Here is a 16211-nt window from a genome sequence, read left to right on the forward strand (position 1 = left end):
ATCTCGTCCTGGGGTTTCTAAATAAGTAGGCCATGGTTCTGTTGCGTATATGGGGTTTGTCCAGGTTGACCTACCGCCATATACGTTTCCGTTCTCACTTCGTTGGGCAATGGGAGGGAGGGCTCGATCACAACGGCAGCATTGACTAGGAGGGCAACAATCGTAAGCATCAAGGTGGATGCTAATCAGGTTTCATTCGAACTTCTAGAATTATTTTACTTCAATAAGGTAGACTCATGGCATGATGGCAGGAGCGATTCACTCTGACTGTGGAACCGAGAAAAAAGCAAAAAAGGAAGTACACCCAGACTCGTACTCTCCGCTAGCGGGCTCGAACGAGCGACCTCCTGGGCACCCCCCGCCCCCATGACCGTAGTATGGAAGGTTGAGAGCCAACAGAAGGCTGCGGCCTTAACCGCTACGCCCAGTGTGCGTGGTGTGGTGACTTCCTTGAGATTTGGGAGGAAGGAACGAGCCTTATATGGCCCTCGCGCGCCGGGTCCGCCTTCCCCGAGGTGGCTCCTTCCCAATTTCAGCTCTGAAACTAGGGTAAGAAGGCTAATGGTAGGTAGTCCTAACCTTTGTAGCCTATGGCCCTGTGGTTTTCACACAAATGACGCTTCCTGGCCCGGTACATGACAAACTTTTGGTAGGCTGGGTGATGGAACCAAATTTGGCAAATGGGATTTGCTAGAGACTCTGTGTCCCTGAACGACTAAGTGAGAAGGAGCACGAATCCCGACTCCCAGCCGGCCGGAGACTCGGGTCAATGTGCGCTCCCGTGGTACTAGAACTTCTTGGGGAGTACTTGGTCATGCCTCTGCAGGAATTATGAGTTCGAGTTTCTTTGTATCATGGATAAGACACAAGACTTTCAATAAACTTGTCCCACAGCTCCAATAAAGCGTAGGAGACAACACACCTAACTTTTCTAGATCCCATATCGGTCATGCAAAGGGCGTTCAGATACAAGAGAACCTAGCGAAGACTTAACGACCGTAGTGACTGCTACTGAAGAGGCTCATAACTACGGACTGAATTGCCTGCTACCAACTTCGGCGATTCGAACTACATTGCTACCTGTATATTCGGGACACTCTCCCAGATCCTGCGAGCGGGTATCGAAAGCCATCATGAATGATGAGGGTTTCAGCCCGTTCGTCAAGACTTCCAGGTTCAGTCAGCCCCACGCAACTACCCTGACAAGCTGCTGAGGTCTCCTAGTCAGGCTTATGAGTCATGGCGCATGAAGACGAGGACACCAAAGATATTATAGATGATTTTGTCCGCAGCCATCGACAATGATAACATGCACCCCGTTAGATCACCCAGTTAGATCGAGGATCGCAACCAGACCTATGATGAGTTCGAACGTGCAGCAACATAAACACAGTCAACACACAAGAGTCCTTGATGACTGTTCAGTGCCTACAAATCAACGGAAAGGCCAGTGCGTCAACCGGCAAAGTAATCTACTAATCTTCGGCTCTTCCTTGTGTCCTCAAACATCGTAATAGATTATTCTGGAACGAAACTTCTACTTGAGGGAGACGCTGTATTTTAGACTTGGTCTATGCTTGAAAGGCGACGGGAAGTTGCAACGAGCAGCCCGACAACATTATTGCTCGAGACTCGGCGTACGATGCCGCTCCTCAAGAGTTTTATCTAGACTTGTGACGTACCTATGCACAAAGTTCAGCGTACCTGTTTCTGTCGACAAAATGCTTTGGATGCCTTCGTAGGTTTAAGTCCAAGGATGGGTGAGTTCGGGATCGTGGGGCGCGGCTCATCTACAGGCATCCCGGCAGTTTCCCTTACCCATGCTGCTTGATGGATCCAAAACGTCTACTGGTAGGTACCTTAGTCAACTCAAGCCGTTCTCTTGTGTTCGAATCTCTGGGTAAACCATTCTACCCGTTGGCTCGAACTTGATTGTAATTCAGGGGCCACTATCAAGACAGTTGGCGACCTGTTAGTCTTTGTATGGGAATTCCATACATTGCACTATCTGACCGGGGATTTCTGTGCCGTCCGGGGATTTTGACCTCCCCCTCTCACTAATCTAGTGTGGCGCCTGAATGTATGAAGGTCGAGCCCACAAGTAATCCTCCTGATCCTGAATGTGGTGGTTAAGGGAGATGAACAAGAAAGGGTAATAGAAAAAAAAGTGTGACCGACTCTCCCGCCGGGAATTGAACCCGGGTCTCGAGCGATTGCCAGAAATCCGAGGGAAATCAGTGACAAGCTCACATACTGACCACTATACTACGGAAGACTTGTGGATGTGTTCACCCACCGTAGCTTGCAGGGGTGTCGCAATTCACCGCATAAGAATGCGTCACTCAGTGAAGAATTTCGCGATGTTTTTCTCTCCTCCGCACTTCCTGCCAAAGCTCGCGTGGCAACTGGCAATTTTGTCAAAGCAGATTAGCGGAATGCAATCCTCCCCAAATGCCACCCACCAAGACGGTCCAATCCTGTTCTTTGAATCGCATTTCCAGAATCAATGTAGCATGCCAGCGCTTGGCAGGCGAGAGCTGAAAGGAAATGTCCCCTCGAACAGGGAAACGAGTCAAGCGACTCAAGCATGCCTGGCGATTCGCTGGCAGCATCTCCAGACGAGATCTTGGACACCTCCAGACTCTAGTCTTCCCGAGAACGGTCTGCGCCTTGACCGTGGCACCTGGTGTGAAGGCGCACCACAACAATCAGCAAAGGTGCATGCTACCTCCGTCATGCGATCGCGCCGTTCGTCCGAGCCTGCAGGGGAGGCTGAAGCGACGGGAAGAAGGGCAGAGTTTCCACCAGTAATGATGGCGTTTCTGAACAGAAAACCCAACAGAGCGTCTAGGAAACCAGAACGATGTTCTCCAGAGTCCAAGACGGTCTACCTTTCGCGTCGATCAAGCCCGATTCAGGAAATGGCCTCTTGGGTTTTGTATTTGGAAAGTACGAATCTGGCGAACAGATGTGAACCATAACTTGAAGGCCTTTGGGACTCAATTCGACTATTGACTGCAAGGCACTTCTGGGGTGGCAAAACGAGGTCAAGAACACCACATAGAAACGACGTTGAGGTTACCCCCTTGGTGTCTAGTTTCAGCGGAGATGGGGCGTTGACATACCCGAGTTCAGGCTAACCAAGGCTACACGCCATTTCCTGCACCTCAAACCAGGTCAGGGCAACTGTTAGGTTGCCCTGCATGTGTGCGCCGTCGTCCCCCGGTGAGCTGTGCGTCGAGCCAAGAGCCCTCGCTACCAACCGTCCGCAACAAGGAATTCAACGCTCCAGCTCCCGCTTGGCTTCGACTTCACTTCTCGACCTTCTTTCAGCTAGCTTAGTCAGGTCACAAGCCAGGCTCGATGCCGTCGCATGCGTCTGACTTCGACTACCCTTTAGGGTGAAGAGGTTTCGAAAACCGGTTCGGGCTCGGCTTGCTACCTGCTCAGGTAGACGCTGAGGAGCGAAAGCAAGATATCCTTGTTTTCAACGAGACCCGGAATGCTTTGGTCCGCGGATGTAAAAGCATAAAGGGACGGGAGGGAATGGCAGGCTGAGGAGTTTCGTGATGTCAGAGTCCAGAGGATCTACCTACCATAGGACAACGACTCAGCCAGTTGTGTTTCGACATCAGGGCACACGGTCAAGATGTGGTCTCTGAGGACGACCTCCCTCCTATCCCTTCTCGTTTCGGCCATACCCACGGTGTTTGCCGATACCTGCTCGGAACTCAGCGCCACTACCGACATCCAAGTCGCCAGCCCCGTCACTCCGTCGTACACCGACGAGCAGCTGGAGTATTGGTCGTCAACCTGCAGCGCCCTCAAGCCGTCATGCATCATCTTCCCGAACACGGCCGCCGAAGTGGCCGCTGTCCTACGCATACTGAGCACCAACAACGAGCGGTTTGCGGTCAAGTCTGGCGGGCACAGTCCTAACAACTACTTTGCCAGCGTCGACGGTGGACCGCTCATCTCGACACAGAACCTCGACCATGTCATCCTCGACCCGGCAACCGGCATTGTCGACATTGGGCCTGGCAACCGCCTCGACGGTCTAGCCAAGAAGCTCCAGGGCACCGGCTGGACCTTTGTCGGCGGGCGCATCGGCAACACGGGAGTAGGCGGCCTCATCCTCGGCGGCGGACTGTCATACATGTCAGCCCAGTACGGCTGGTCAGCCTCGTCAGTCATCGAGTACGAGATTGTCCTCGCAAACGGCACCATCACCACCGCCAGCAGCTCGCACAACCCAGACCTGTTCGTGGCCCTCAAGGGCGGGGGCAACAACTTTGGCGTGGTGACCAACTACAAGTGCCAAGCGCACCCCCAAGGCGACGTCTACGGTGGCAACTTAATCTTTTTACGCTCGCCAGAGACGGATCGGAAGATCCTAAAGGCAGTGCGGGACTTTACCGAGTACAACACGGATGACCGCGCGGCCGTCATTGTCACGGCTGAGCGGACGAACGTCAACCTGGTCGACTCGTGGATCCTGTTCCTGTTTTACGACGGCCCTGTGGTTCCCCCGGGCACGTTTGACAACTTCACGTCCATCGGCCCCATCACCAACACGCTGCGGGTACAGACGTATGCCGAGCTGATGGCCGGCAGCAACTGGGTGGTGCTGAAGGGGTTTGTGGTGCAGATTGGCACCGAGACGATCCCATTGCCGTCGGCGGCGAATTTTGAGGAGGTGCTGTTGGACGGGATCCACGCCCACTGGCGGAATGTGAGTGGCAGCACACTGCTTGTGCCCGGCATCGTGGCGTCCATCGCGTACCAGCCGTTTCCCAAGCGGATTGCCCTTGCTGCGAAGCAGAGGGGCGAAGACCTGATTGACGCGGATGGAGATGCGGATCGGATGATTATTGAGATGAACTATGCGTTTTTGCTGCAGAGTGATTATGAGTTGATGGAGGGGAAGATGATGGAGACGTACGGGGGGTTTAGAGAGAGGGTGCTGCGCTGGCAGGCGGAGGGCAAGTTGCAGGAGACCTTCTTGCCAGTGTTTATGAACTATGGATTTTACCGGCAGGATTACTGGGGCAGGCTGAAGCCTGAGAAGAGAGCACTTGCGCAGGAGGTGGCGGAGAGTGTCGATCCGCAGGGGATGTTTAGGACGAGGACTGGAGGGTGGAAGCCGTAGTCCGTCGCCACTTGCCTGCCATGGGACTACCCAGTACCATAGGTCGTAGATTTCTGTTCGCGGAAGGTGATTCAACGGGCCTCGGGCTTGTTACCTTACTTGTTGTGGCAATCTCAGACCTCATCGACGGGAGGCGACGGGAGCAACGGATGAACCGATCATCGTTCGCGTGACATTCCTTTCTTACCTAGACGATTCAGGTTAGCTGAACGACCCAGAAGCGAGATGTCAGGTTAGATAGTACCTCCTTCCTAATGCTCATGGGTAATTCTTCTGCTCTAAGTTATGTACTACTGTGCTGTATGTCAAGACCTAATGGATCCAGTAGGAAAGCAGCAAGATCAGAGCATGGGCAGTCGCGGCTCCCTTCAACTAAGGTACCAGCAGAGGATACCCTGATGTTGAGCCAAAGCAGGCGCATCCAACAATACGTGCCTGACACTTTCCGTTCAAACACCTGCCTTAGCTTCCAAATTCCCCCTTGATACTTCCCAATCTGTCCCAGCCACAAGACGGTCTTGGTTCAGTTCACCGCGGTGCACTGAGCACTCAGCACGAGATGGAATATTTTGAGATTAATAGAGATAATGTGTATTCTAACACCTTATTGAGTGTATCCAAGCCATCCGCCTAAATGTCGTCGAAAAAGAAATCGTCAAAGAAATCGTTCGAAAAGCGCTTCTTCAAATCTTGCAGTGTCCACCCGTGCTGCCTGCCAATCTCACTCAGCAGCGCCTTGAATTCGCGCCGCTCCTCGGCGTAGTCCTCATTCTTCATCTTCTCGACCCATGGTCTTCCATCAACCCTGATGCCCTTCCACTGCTTCGCCATGTGCGGCCGTGTCCTCAATTTCTTGCCGTTCGCATCCGTGTACGACAACCATTTCGAGAGAATCCCTTCGACGTACGGAATCCACAGCTCCTCTGCCGACTTCAGCGTCAGTATCTCGATGGCACACGTTCCAAGCTTGTTACCCCGTTGCGGGGCCATGACAATCTCGCTGCCGCCCATGATGCGCATCTCGAGCGGCATGCGCTGCGGCGCCGTCTTGCTGTGTCGATAGCACTGCAAGATGGCGTCCCACCACGCCCGCTGGACAAATTCGTAGTCGATTTCATTGGGGTTATCGACCTTTGGCTGCAGAGGCATCTCGACCTCCAAGTTCAGCACGCGGACGTTCTGGATGCCGCGCTGGAAGTGCAGCGCGTCGGTCAGGTATGTCTTGACCGGCTCGTCCCACGCCGGCATGGCAAACATGGCAGCCTCTGAGATGAGCGTCACTGCGGCCTCGTCCAGGTGCAACGCTGTGATAAGCTCGGTGAGAATCTTTGCATTCTGCAGGACGTTCACGGTAAACTGCGAAAGGAACATGATGAAGGTCTGCAGGTTGCTAGGGTAGTCCTCGGTGCCAGAGGCGTCCGGCGTGTCATTCCAGCAATTGACCCAGCACTTGTCCGAGTACGGGAACCAGAACCATTCAGAGTAGTATGCGTTGGTAGCCGACTCTCTGAATCGGCGCAGGTCCTCCTCCCGCTGGGCCGGTGTCAGGCCAGGGATGCGTAGCACCGGCGGGATGTCCTCCTCCTTCATATCGGAGGGTGGCGGGACTGCACGTAGCACCGGCAGCTTCTCGGGCTTCATCAGCGCATATGTCATTGGCTGGAATTCGAGCGTCAGATGCGTCACCACACCCATTAGCCCGAAACAGCCGGCCGCAGCGCGAAGGTGCCGGGGGTCGCTGACGGCCCGCAGTTTACCATTGCAGTCGACGTACTCAACCTTGCGGACGAGATCACTGAGCGTTGCATGACGCCGGCCGGCTCCGTGGCAGATGGGTGCGTTTGTACCGCCCACGGTCATCTCAACCATGATCACGTTGAGTGGGTAGGTGTACTTGTTGTTCTCGACGCACCAACGTCGAAGCTGCTCGTTGGTTGTGCTGACTCCTACGCGCACCAAGGCGTTACCCTTCACACGAGGAGTGCCAGACACGACTTCGATGGACTGCAGTTCATTCTTGTCGAGGAGCCAGTTTGGGAGAATCTTGGAGAGTGCGGTGAAGTTGGGGATCTTGGTCGCTTCTGCCAGGCTCAGAAGGGAGATGGTGATCTGCCCCTGACGACCGAAGATGGGCGCCCACGAATGACGAAACCCGGCACAACGGACACCCATATCGTGTTGCTTGGCGTACTTGACGATGCGCTGCACGCCAGCAACCGAGTTGGGGATGCATGTGTACTGCGGTACATACTCGACGCCGAGGCCCCAGTTTTGGAACTTTGCCTCCTTATAAACCTGCGACGTGAATCAGCAATCTGCCTCTTTCTGTCAAGCTTCTTTGCCGCTTAGGGCAGTCTTAGTACTTACGATGACATTGTGGTTATCACCATGGCCCAGGAATAGGTCCTTCAATTTGTTCAGGAACGCGAGGAAAATGTTGTCCTTGTCTTTTAGCCAGCTAAAGGGGCCTCGGCTGCTGCCACTGAGGCCTTTGACATGGACCGTGTCAGCACCAGCTCCGTGCACCACCTTGGAAGCTGCCGCCGCTAGCGTCTGGACGCCTTCCGACGAGATCCACGCGCAGTCCACGCCGGTGAGATGTTGCAGATGCTCACGGACCCCTATACTCACACACATATCAAAGTCGCGCGAGACATCGTCGAGCGGCTGGTCGTCGGCGACAAACTTCTCGATACGGTCTCTTTCATCCTCAGTCAACTTCAAGAGGCACTCCTGGTAGGAGAAATCGGCGTCCGAGTCCCTGAAGACACGAAGCAGGCGCCGATGGAAGTCTGCCGGTGCAACGGGTACATCAGGATCGACATAGTCCTTTAGGATGTCGCGGAGACCGGGGAGCTTGTTTCTAATATCGTCATTCCCCTTAAGCCTCTCGGCAATGAGGCCAATCCGCTCGTCTGCGGTGTGTTTCCAGCAGTTCGAATGGGATGTGTGATGGTGGCTCGACATGGCTTATACTGAGATCCGATAAGTGACACAATCGCGGTCGGACGTGACACTGAATAGGGTACTCGGGTGTTTGGCAGGATTCGGATCCCCTGGGGAACTCTCAGTTTTAAGCTTCCTTTGACTAGACGGCACCGGGAACAAGCTGAGCAACCTCAGCTTCCAAGGCTCCCTCCTTTGTCCATATGTGTGGCCTTGCACACGAACCCTGGCTGCACTGAGCCATTCTCAGCAGTGGCTGAAACTCGGGAGAGGGCTGAGTCTCCCAACAACTCCATCGTTGTCTCCCGATAGGACGGGGTATTGTACATAATATTTGCAAACCCAGATCCGGGCTCACGAATCAGGATCCAGTGCAACGGTCATGCACACCTCCCATCCAAATCCTAGTCTTCAGGGAGGGTTCCGGGTTTGGCCCATAGGGCTGATGGGTTTGATGGTACTAGGTCATCTGGACCAACGCCATGTCGATGAATTCCACTAGCAGCGGTTCATAAGCCGAAGTCGCTGAATGCATGACATGTATGCACGGGCGGTCCGAAGCACCATGTGCAATGACTCGGACTCGCTCATACCCAGCAGCCTCCTGCTGTTCGGTGAGGATCCAGTTAAGGTTGGCCAAGAACTGTTTTTGAAAGTGTGGGCTGCTGACTGGACCCCTGCATATAACACCGTGGAGCTGTTGGGCTTACGGCTCGAGCTGCAACCGAGATCCCAATCTTCCTTTCTCCCTTGCTACTACTCAGACCCGGCGGAGATGGCCCACATCGTGATAAACTGCCCATATCCGCCCTAGCAGTGCAGCAGACCAAAGTCAAGATCACCGGTCCTTTGCCATGCCGACATCAGACGCGGATGGTGCCATCCCATGCAAAACCCAAGGCCCATCCTGGGATACGATGGCTTGCCCAGAGTCCGATAATCCGTTTGTCGGCCAGCCTCAGGGGGGCACGCCGCGTCCAATCACCAACGGGGTGTAGCAGCCGCGTACGGGAACCTCACCAATCACGGCACAGCGCTTTCTCGGTGTAACCCCCTCTGGCCGAAGGGCATAGCCCCCCTGTTCCCGGTTACAGGCGGGGGAGATAGGGGGGTAATGATGTCTTAGGACGAGCACAGTCAACGATGGGGACAGGAAATAGCTTGGCAAACCCCGAGTTTACATAAGGACAAAATTCGCACAGGCGCAGTTGCCGCGGGAAATCAGTCGGAAAGCCATGTTGAAGTGAGAGCCCGGCGGTTCGGACTTGGTGATTATTGAGTGATATTGCTAATCCGTAGTACCGGTAGTGTTACACGTGTAGAGGCTGTCGAGCGTTTCCCCGACGGAATGGTACCGACCGACGATCTTCCGGGCATCAGGATAAAGGGTCAGAATCCTTCGTCTTATCTGAGTAAGCTGTCACATCACATCTATCACATTATCAATGTCACACGCTGCCTGCCTGTAGCCCCTAGGAAGGCTGATATTACCTGAGGTAATCACACTGGAAGTTCCTTGTATGCCAAGGGGCGTTGTAATGTCAGGGACGATCCGTCCCCTACATGATGTATGTCCCCACTTCTGGTAGGTAGGTGCCGGTAAGTATGGACTGAAATGAATGTATGTGCCCTTTCATGGAGGGTTCGAATATCTGGTGTTACTGCAAGACACAAGTAATGGTATTAGCCTCCTAATAGTCAATACTAACATACCATGGATAGCAGTATTATGGTATAACCTTAAAAAGACCTCAGCTCTCCAAACTTTTATCTTGCTCTCACAAGGGAGTTCAGACCTAGTATGGACTTCATGATGTAGAAAAAGGGGAAACTTTAACATCACAGCATTGATGTACCGAAATCCTCCACTCTATAGCATCGACCTTTCGCCGGTGCAGCTGCGCTAGTAGGCGCCTAGAAAGCATCCACGTCGCTAGACACTGAGGCATTGTATAACTTCGAAAAGGCTGACTGGGGCTTTTCAAGCAAGGCATATGGGCTGTCAAACTCAACCAGCCTCCCCGCATCCAACACAGCCACCTTGTCAAAGTCCATGATGGTGTCAAGTTTGTGTGCGACGGCGATGATGGTGCGGTTGGCAAATCGTTTCCGGATGAGCCGCTGCATTACCTCTTCCGTCTTGACATCAATGCTGTGATTGTAATAAACCGGTTCAGCGGGATCAATCCACGACGAGGCGGCAACACGATTCAATGGTAAGAGAGCTTACCTGCTGGTGGCTTCGTCTAGAATGAGGATACTACTCGGCCGCAACAAGGCGCGAGCGAGGGAAAAGAGCTGCTGCTGCCCGCTGGACAAGTTCAGCGCGTCAATGTCTGCATCAAGCCCGCCGTGTTTCTCCACCAGGTCACTAAGCTGCACACTCTCTAGGGCATCCAAGATTGCCTCGTCGGACGCCTCGCCGGTGGGGTCGGCGTTGAGGCGTACAGAGCCCTTGAGGAGGAATGCCTGCTGCGGCACGCCGACGATGCGGCGCCGGACTTGTTCGCGTGGGAGACTTGCGAGGTCCAGACCGTCGACGGAGATCGACCCGCCTTGTACATCGACCAGTCGGAAGAGGCTCATGATTAGTGACGTCTTGCCGCTGCCGGTTCGTCCGCAGATGCCAATCTTCTCGCCGGCTTTGATGGAGAGTGTCACGTCCTTGAGCACAAGGTTGTCGGTGGTTCTCTCACTGATGCAGGTTCGTATTATAGTTAGTAGACAGTACTAATGGAAATCAAATTGCGAGGTTCGGGGACTTACCCATAAGCAGCAGACAGATTTCTCAACTCAATGGCTCCTGCCGATGGCCAGTCCGCGGGAGGCATGGAGTTCTCCCCAGGTTGGTCCTCAGCCTTTGTTGTCTCGGTGAAATTCTTGATGCGCGCGACGGAGCCGATATGCGTCTCGAGCGTCGTCCAGAAGGTGACGAGCAGTTTGACATTCTGGCTGAACTGGATCACCCCAACCAGCGCGAGTCCAACACCGCCTGCACTGACCGTGCCGCGGAGCTCGACGACCAAGATTATGAGCAGCACAGCCACTCCGGCAATGAGCAGGTCCAGAACAAGTGTAAGCCAGCGCTGGACGGCAAATAGTAGGTAGAATGGACGCTGAGAGCGGTCCAACAGGACATGATTCTTCTCTTGGAAAGTCTGTTGCCATCCGAGAGCGCGGATAGTAGCCAGGCCGCGGAGTGACTCCTCGAAGAGTCCGTATAAGGGGGCTTTCGTCTCGAGATCCATCAACCGTAGCTGTCTTGAGGTGCGGAGGTAGACCTTTTGGATCAGATACAGGATGAAGAGAACGATGGGGAACGAGACGGCCGCGTAGATTGACCCGTAGCCGATAAGAGCCATCTGCGCAATGCAGAGGATAAACGTCGTAAAAGTGTTGAGTGCGGCAATGGGCAACTCCATGTCGATGAGCTGGAGATCCTGGCTGAAGCGATTTATGGTGACCCCTGAGTCGGTGTTGACAAAGAAGGTCATCGGAGCGCTCAGTACCGTCTTGAGCATGGCGAGATGGAATCTTTCTCCCGTCCGCGGCACCATGGTAATGAATATCTGCCAACAACTGACCGACAAGCACACGATGGCAGCGCCTCCGAGCGCGGCGTACACGCCCAGCCAGTAGTCCAGCCTGCTGTTAGGGCGCGCTTCGTTGTCGGCTGCCCACCACTGCACCCAGACGTTAGGAAATGAGATGCAGAACACGAAACCGGCAATTGCGACTACAAAGATCAGACTCGCCCACAAGCCGACCGACTTGACATAGTACAGGTAGATCTGCATATCGCCTGTCTGTCGGCTCATCTGGGCCTCGGCGTCATGAGGACTACCACCCAATGTCTCACTAGACGAGCGCGAGGTTTCGGAGCTTCTCTTTTGCTTTTCCTTGGAGTAAAGTAGGACTCCTTCAACGGGCTTGTCCCTCTGGATAAAGGATCCACGGTGGACTTTGCTGGTAGCGTCGTTAGACTCCTGGCCCTTCTCGGTCCGGGATAAGGACAGTGAGTTAACAAAGCCGCCAGCGTTGTTCAGGTCAGCAAAGCTGCCTTCTCCGCTGAGCTTGCCATCAGCTCCGAGACAAATAATGTGGTCCGAGTATGGCAGACGTTTAGCCGAAGACGAGACCAGCACCACAGTTGTGCCCAGTTCGCGAAGTATGCCGTGGTTGCCGAGAAGATTTTCAAAGACATGGTTCTCGGTTGACGTGTCGAGCCCGCTCAGTACATCGTCTAAAATGAGAATGTCTCTACGAGCGTAGATGGCGCGAGCCAGTGCTATTCGCTGACTTTGTCCGCCACTGAGTGCGATCCCGCCGCTCCCGATGCGCGTTGAGTCTCCCATGGGCAGTTCCTCGAGGTCACGAGTGAGCGCACAGTCGCGCACAACTCGCTCGTACCACTTTTCGTCAAAGAAGGCGCCGCTGACGATGGCCTCGCGGATTGTGCCGTTGCCGTGCCAGGGGTTCTGGGCGCAGTAGGCGATGCTCCTGGAGCCCAGTTTCACAGAGCCCTCCAGCAGGGGAATCTCACCCAGAAGAGCGTGCAAGAGCGTGGTCTTGCCGCAGCCCACGGGGCCGACAATCATGGTAAGTTTCTTCCAGGGAATGGTCAATGTCACACCAATGAGCTGGGGTTCCTTGGTGGCATCCCATGAGAATGCAGCCCCTTCGACCTTGATGGCGTCGGCCGCGGACTTTGTGAGTTTACGCGTGTCAACACGTTCGGAGGACTGGAGGAACTGCTGGATCCTGGTGAAGCTGCCCGCGGCACCGAGAAAAGTTGCCAGTGACATGACGAGTGATGCCAGGGGCTCCGAGAGAAGGGCAAACAAGGAGAGCGAGGTGAACACGCGTGCCGTATCGAGCGTCATATCGCCGGTGTCCCGGGCCCGGACCGAGAAGACGGCAAACGTCAAGACAGGAGCGAAGACCTGTGTCACATATGCTAGAGTTTTCGCGTTAGACCATCAATCCCGGTGAATGGGAGTACTAGTATAGGGACAAGCCGCTTACCAAAAACCATATTCCAGATGAGTAACTTCCGGAACCGTTTTGAAATGTGGAGTTCGTCAACGCGCAGCGCCTGGAGGCTGTTGATGAGCGTATCCTTCAGGCCGCACATCTTGATGCCCTTCATTGAGGCCAACATGGCCGACGTAGCCGAGATGCGCCGCTCAATCGCCTCAAGCCACATGGCCTGGCGGGACATGATGAAGTTCATGGCAATCATGGATCCCAGCAGTGACACTGTTTTTCTGCGTTAGCCCGTTTTTGCTCATATCAGAGATGTCAGGGGGTGGTGGCTTTACCAATGGACACGGCAACCGGGACAACACAGGCAACTCCGAGCTGTTGCTCCAGAAGATAGATGGCCACGGCGACTTCGATAAGGTTCGCCCAGATCTCGTGCATCGTCTGCCAGCCCTGAACAATGCGCTCCATGTCGGCGCTCATGAGCGTCATGGACGAGGCGGGGTCAACATCCCCGAGCTGCAGGGAGCCCGTTTTCCGGTAGATGATGGAGACAAGGCCTGCCCGAACCATTGTTATGGTGCGGTAGGTCCGGTGCTGGTACTGTCCCATTGCAACCTGCAACCAAATGATGTCAGTGGGATCTTTATGGAGGCACTCAAGCTGAGGATCTGCGAGAAATGACTGCACCTACTGCAATCCCGGCATAAACCAAGAGGTAAGCGCCAATGAGGCCATAGCCAGCTTGTGACGTGTCATTGTTGACGGGCTCTTCAGTCAACAAGATTGTACGGTTGATGAGAAACGGCTGGCAGAAGATGAGAGCCGTAAGACAAGCACGCGGTAAAATTGTGTGAAGCAAGTGCCTCTTTAGGATTACAAACGAGGAAACTAAGAGAGAGTACGGCGATTTGCCGGCAGCTGCGACTTGTCAGTTCGTGCCTGCCACCTCAAGCCAAGATGAACATGGACACGGGTAGTACTTACCAGGAGACCACCCAGCCAAGAATCGCTTCTCCCAATAAGATGAGATGAGATGCTTGTCCAGCGCAAACAGCTCGTCGACATCCAGCACCCTTTTAAATCCCTTGCGGAAAAGTGGATTGAGCCACCAAAAAAAGGCCCGGTTGTAAATCCCGCTGGTGGCTTCTGGCGGGTAGCCCTGGTACGCTGGACGCAAGCTCTGGCGCTTGTCCAGGGCCTCAAATACCAGGACCGATGCCTTGACTGCGACAGCGGCGATGGAGATGTAACCAATGGTGTCATTAATCTCATCATCGGCACGCAGACAAAGCGTCCTTGCAAGGGCAACATCAAACAAGAGGGTGAAAAACGAAAACACGCTCAGGATGGACGATGGCCGGACGGTCCGGGTGTGCTCGGCGTACGAGAGCAGACTGAAGCCGAGTGCCGAGACGGCTTTGACGGCGGCGGCGGGCACAGAGGCTCGCGTCGAGACGGCCGAGGGGTTTGTCCAGAGCACCAGCGCGGCAAGATTCAGGGCGGCAAGAGCAACCCAGGCCGTCTGTGTGCAGCAGGCAGGTAATAATTTTCCGAGTCAGTAACCGGCTCATTTCCATTTACCCTTCTCCCGCCCGGTAGCAGTATCGACAGCTTTCCCTCAATCTTGACTTACAATTTTCACCGTCGCGATGTGTATCCCCGAACATTCTACCTTCTTTGTGCGAAGCCATAGAAACCAAAGTCGCAGAGGGAGGATGAGAAGCACAAAGGCATGCGGCAGGATACCCAATATAGTCTCCTCAAAGAGCAAGGTAAAGTCGAATCCGCCCCGACAGTCGAGGGCATGGGGTCCGAACGAGTCGTCGATGCGAGCACACGCGGAGGCGGACGGCTCTGCCATGGCTTCGATGCCGGTGCCGGGTTGTCAGTGGAGATTACTTTGCTGTGACCGGTCTCCTGGATATTGCCAAACATGAACGGGTAAGGGGGGAGAGGAGAAGTGAAGATCACGACCCGCATCAATGATGGCAATCATGAACATGAACGGGGGCAGAGTAGGATACGTCGCAGGTACATATTGGCTTTCACCCATCCCCATTATTGGGCTGAATATCTCGAGACCCGTATTCGCATTACTTTATTTTCCCACGTCTCCTGGCGTGATCTGCTACCTTACTTTCCATGGCATCCGTGGACAATCCAGAACCTCTGAACTTTGGAACGTGACCGCCACCTTGTGTCAACAGTCTTCAGCTTCCCTGATTCCCCGGCCCTACCTCACCATACATTAGGTTCAGCTCAGCTCCTTCCATAGGAGGAATAGCAAGATTCGCAGCAACCGTGACATTTTTTGTGTGGTAATGAATGAGCCTTAGACAGGCACTCTATCAGCCATTGTTTGGGGCCCCGGAGACATGGCAGAGTCCAGCATCTTCCGGGCAGGCAGCTAAGAACGGTTACATCAACAATATGTGTCCCGCTTCCCAGTCGACGATCTTTTCCTTGTTGACGGGTCTGGAGTCGATGATCACCAAACGTTGGCCTGACCAGGGAAAGAGACGGGGCATATATCTGAGTTTTTTCCCCTTTGTCTGGTTCCGGGTGGGGACTCCGTTGCAACGTCGCGCTGCCAGCAAACGGCGCGCGGAACCAATAGTTCGTATCCGTCCCCCTTACCGCCCCCAACCTCCGAGTTCCGGCCCGGCTAGGCGCGCTTGAAACGTGGACCTCAGGTACGGGAGGTACGGGAATAAAAACCTTGATTCCTGACCAGCGGCTTCCCCATACGGGTGGGTCTGATGCGTTCTTGGTTTCCGATGGTTCCTGACCAAGGTATGGGGGTGGCTTGATCTGGAGGGTTGAGGCGACTGCTTGGCACAGCTGCCTGTGCTCTAACGGTTCTGAGTGGCTATGGCGTGATGGATGTCGACATTGACTTCTTGCATACCTTAGTAACCTTACCGTACCGCAGGTGGACGTATGCGATATGCCGTCGGTGGCGCTGTTCTTTTTAATTTATCCAGCCCATCCACCCGCTATGCCGAGTTCAGGTGTCTCGGTCAGCCCTCTACCGCTCCCTGTTTTTCTGCCCTGGTTTCCCGTTCTGCCAAATCCAATGACCCATTTGGCCTGTGGGCCGGCCCTCCAACTCAGGGATTCGATTCTATTA

General features: G+C 54.4%; 4 protein-coding genes and 1 non-coding gene across 5 annotated transcripts; 2 read left to right on the plus strand and 3 right to left on the minus strand.

Moving 5' to 3' along the window:
* The first annotated feature begins 2163 nt into the window (after positions 1 to 2163).
* N656DRAFT_301389 (uncharacterized protein) lies at positions 2164 to 3092 on the plus strand. The gene has a single exon (XM_064809174.1). The coding sequence runs from the start codon at positions 2283 to 2285 to the stop codon at positions 2979 to 2981; it is 699 nt and encodes a 232-aa protein (XP_064667729.1). The 5' UTR covers positions 2164 to 2282; the 3' UTR covers positions 2982 to 3092.
* N656DRAFT_t110 lies at positions 2178 to 2275 on the minus strand. Its single transcript has one exon. It is a non-coding gene; the product is annotated as a tRNA-Asp (tRNA).
* A 557-nt stretch (positions 3093 to 3649) lies between the features above and the next one.
* N656DRAFT_800407 (FAD-binding domain-containing protein) lies at positions 3650 to 5149 on the plus strand (the record flags this gene model as incomplete). The annotated part of the gene is made up of 1 exon (XM_064818007.1): positions 3650 to 5149. The coding sequence occupies one exon, from the start codon at positions 3650 to 3652 to the stop codon at positions 5147 to 5149; it is 1500 nt and encodes a 499-aa protein (XP_064667730.1).
* Positions 5150 to 5779: 630 nt separating this feature from the next.
* Positions 5780 to 8116, minus strand: N656DRAFT_758217 (FAD-binding domain-containing protein; the record flags this gene model as incomplete). Its single annotated transcript, XM_064813174.1, has 2 exons — positions 5780 to 7426; positions 7646 to 8116. 2 exons carry the CDS (start codon positions 8114 to 8116, stop codon positions 5780 to 5782), a joined length of 2118 nt encoding a protein of 705 aa, XP_064667731.1.
* Positions 8117 to 10009: 1893 nt separating this feature from the next.
* On the minus strand, positions 10010 to 14942 carry N656DRAFT_714689 (P-loop containing nucleoside triphosphate hydrolase protein; the record flags this gene model as incomplete). The annotated part of the gene is made up of 8 exons (XM_064811994.1): positions 10010 to 10247; positions 10326 to 10784; positions 10862 to 13052; positions 13121 to 13354; positions 13417 to 13696; positions 13773 to 13999; positions 14066 to 14603; positions 14715 to 14942. The coding sequence occupies 8 exons, from the start codon at positions 14940 to 14942 to the stop codon at positions 10010 to 10012; spliced, it is 4395 nt and encodes a 1464-aa protein (XP_064667732.1).
* Positions 14943 to 16211: the final 1269 nt, after the last annotated feature.

This window comes from Canariomyces notabilis (genome assembly GCF_033297395.1).
Source record: "Canariomyces notabilis strain CBS 508.74 unplaced genomic scaffold N656scaffold_21, whole genome shotgun sequence".
Lineage (NCBI taxonomy): Eukaryota > Fungi > Ascomycota > Sordariomycetes > Sordariales > Chaetomiaceae > Canariomyces > Canariomyces notabilis.

Bases quoted from the DNA above. Each gene is read 5' to 3' on its own strand.
- N656DRAFT_301389 (XM_064809174.1), top strand. From the start codon at position 2,283: ATGTGTTCACCCACCGTAGCTTGCAGGGGTGTCGCAATTCACCGCATA.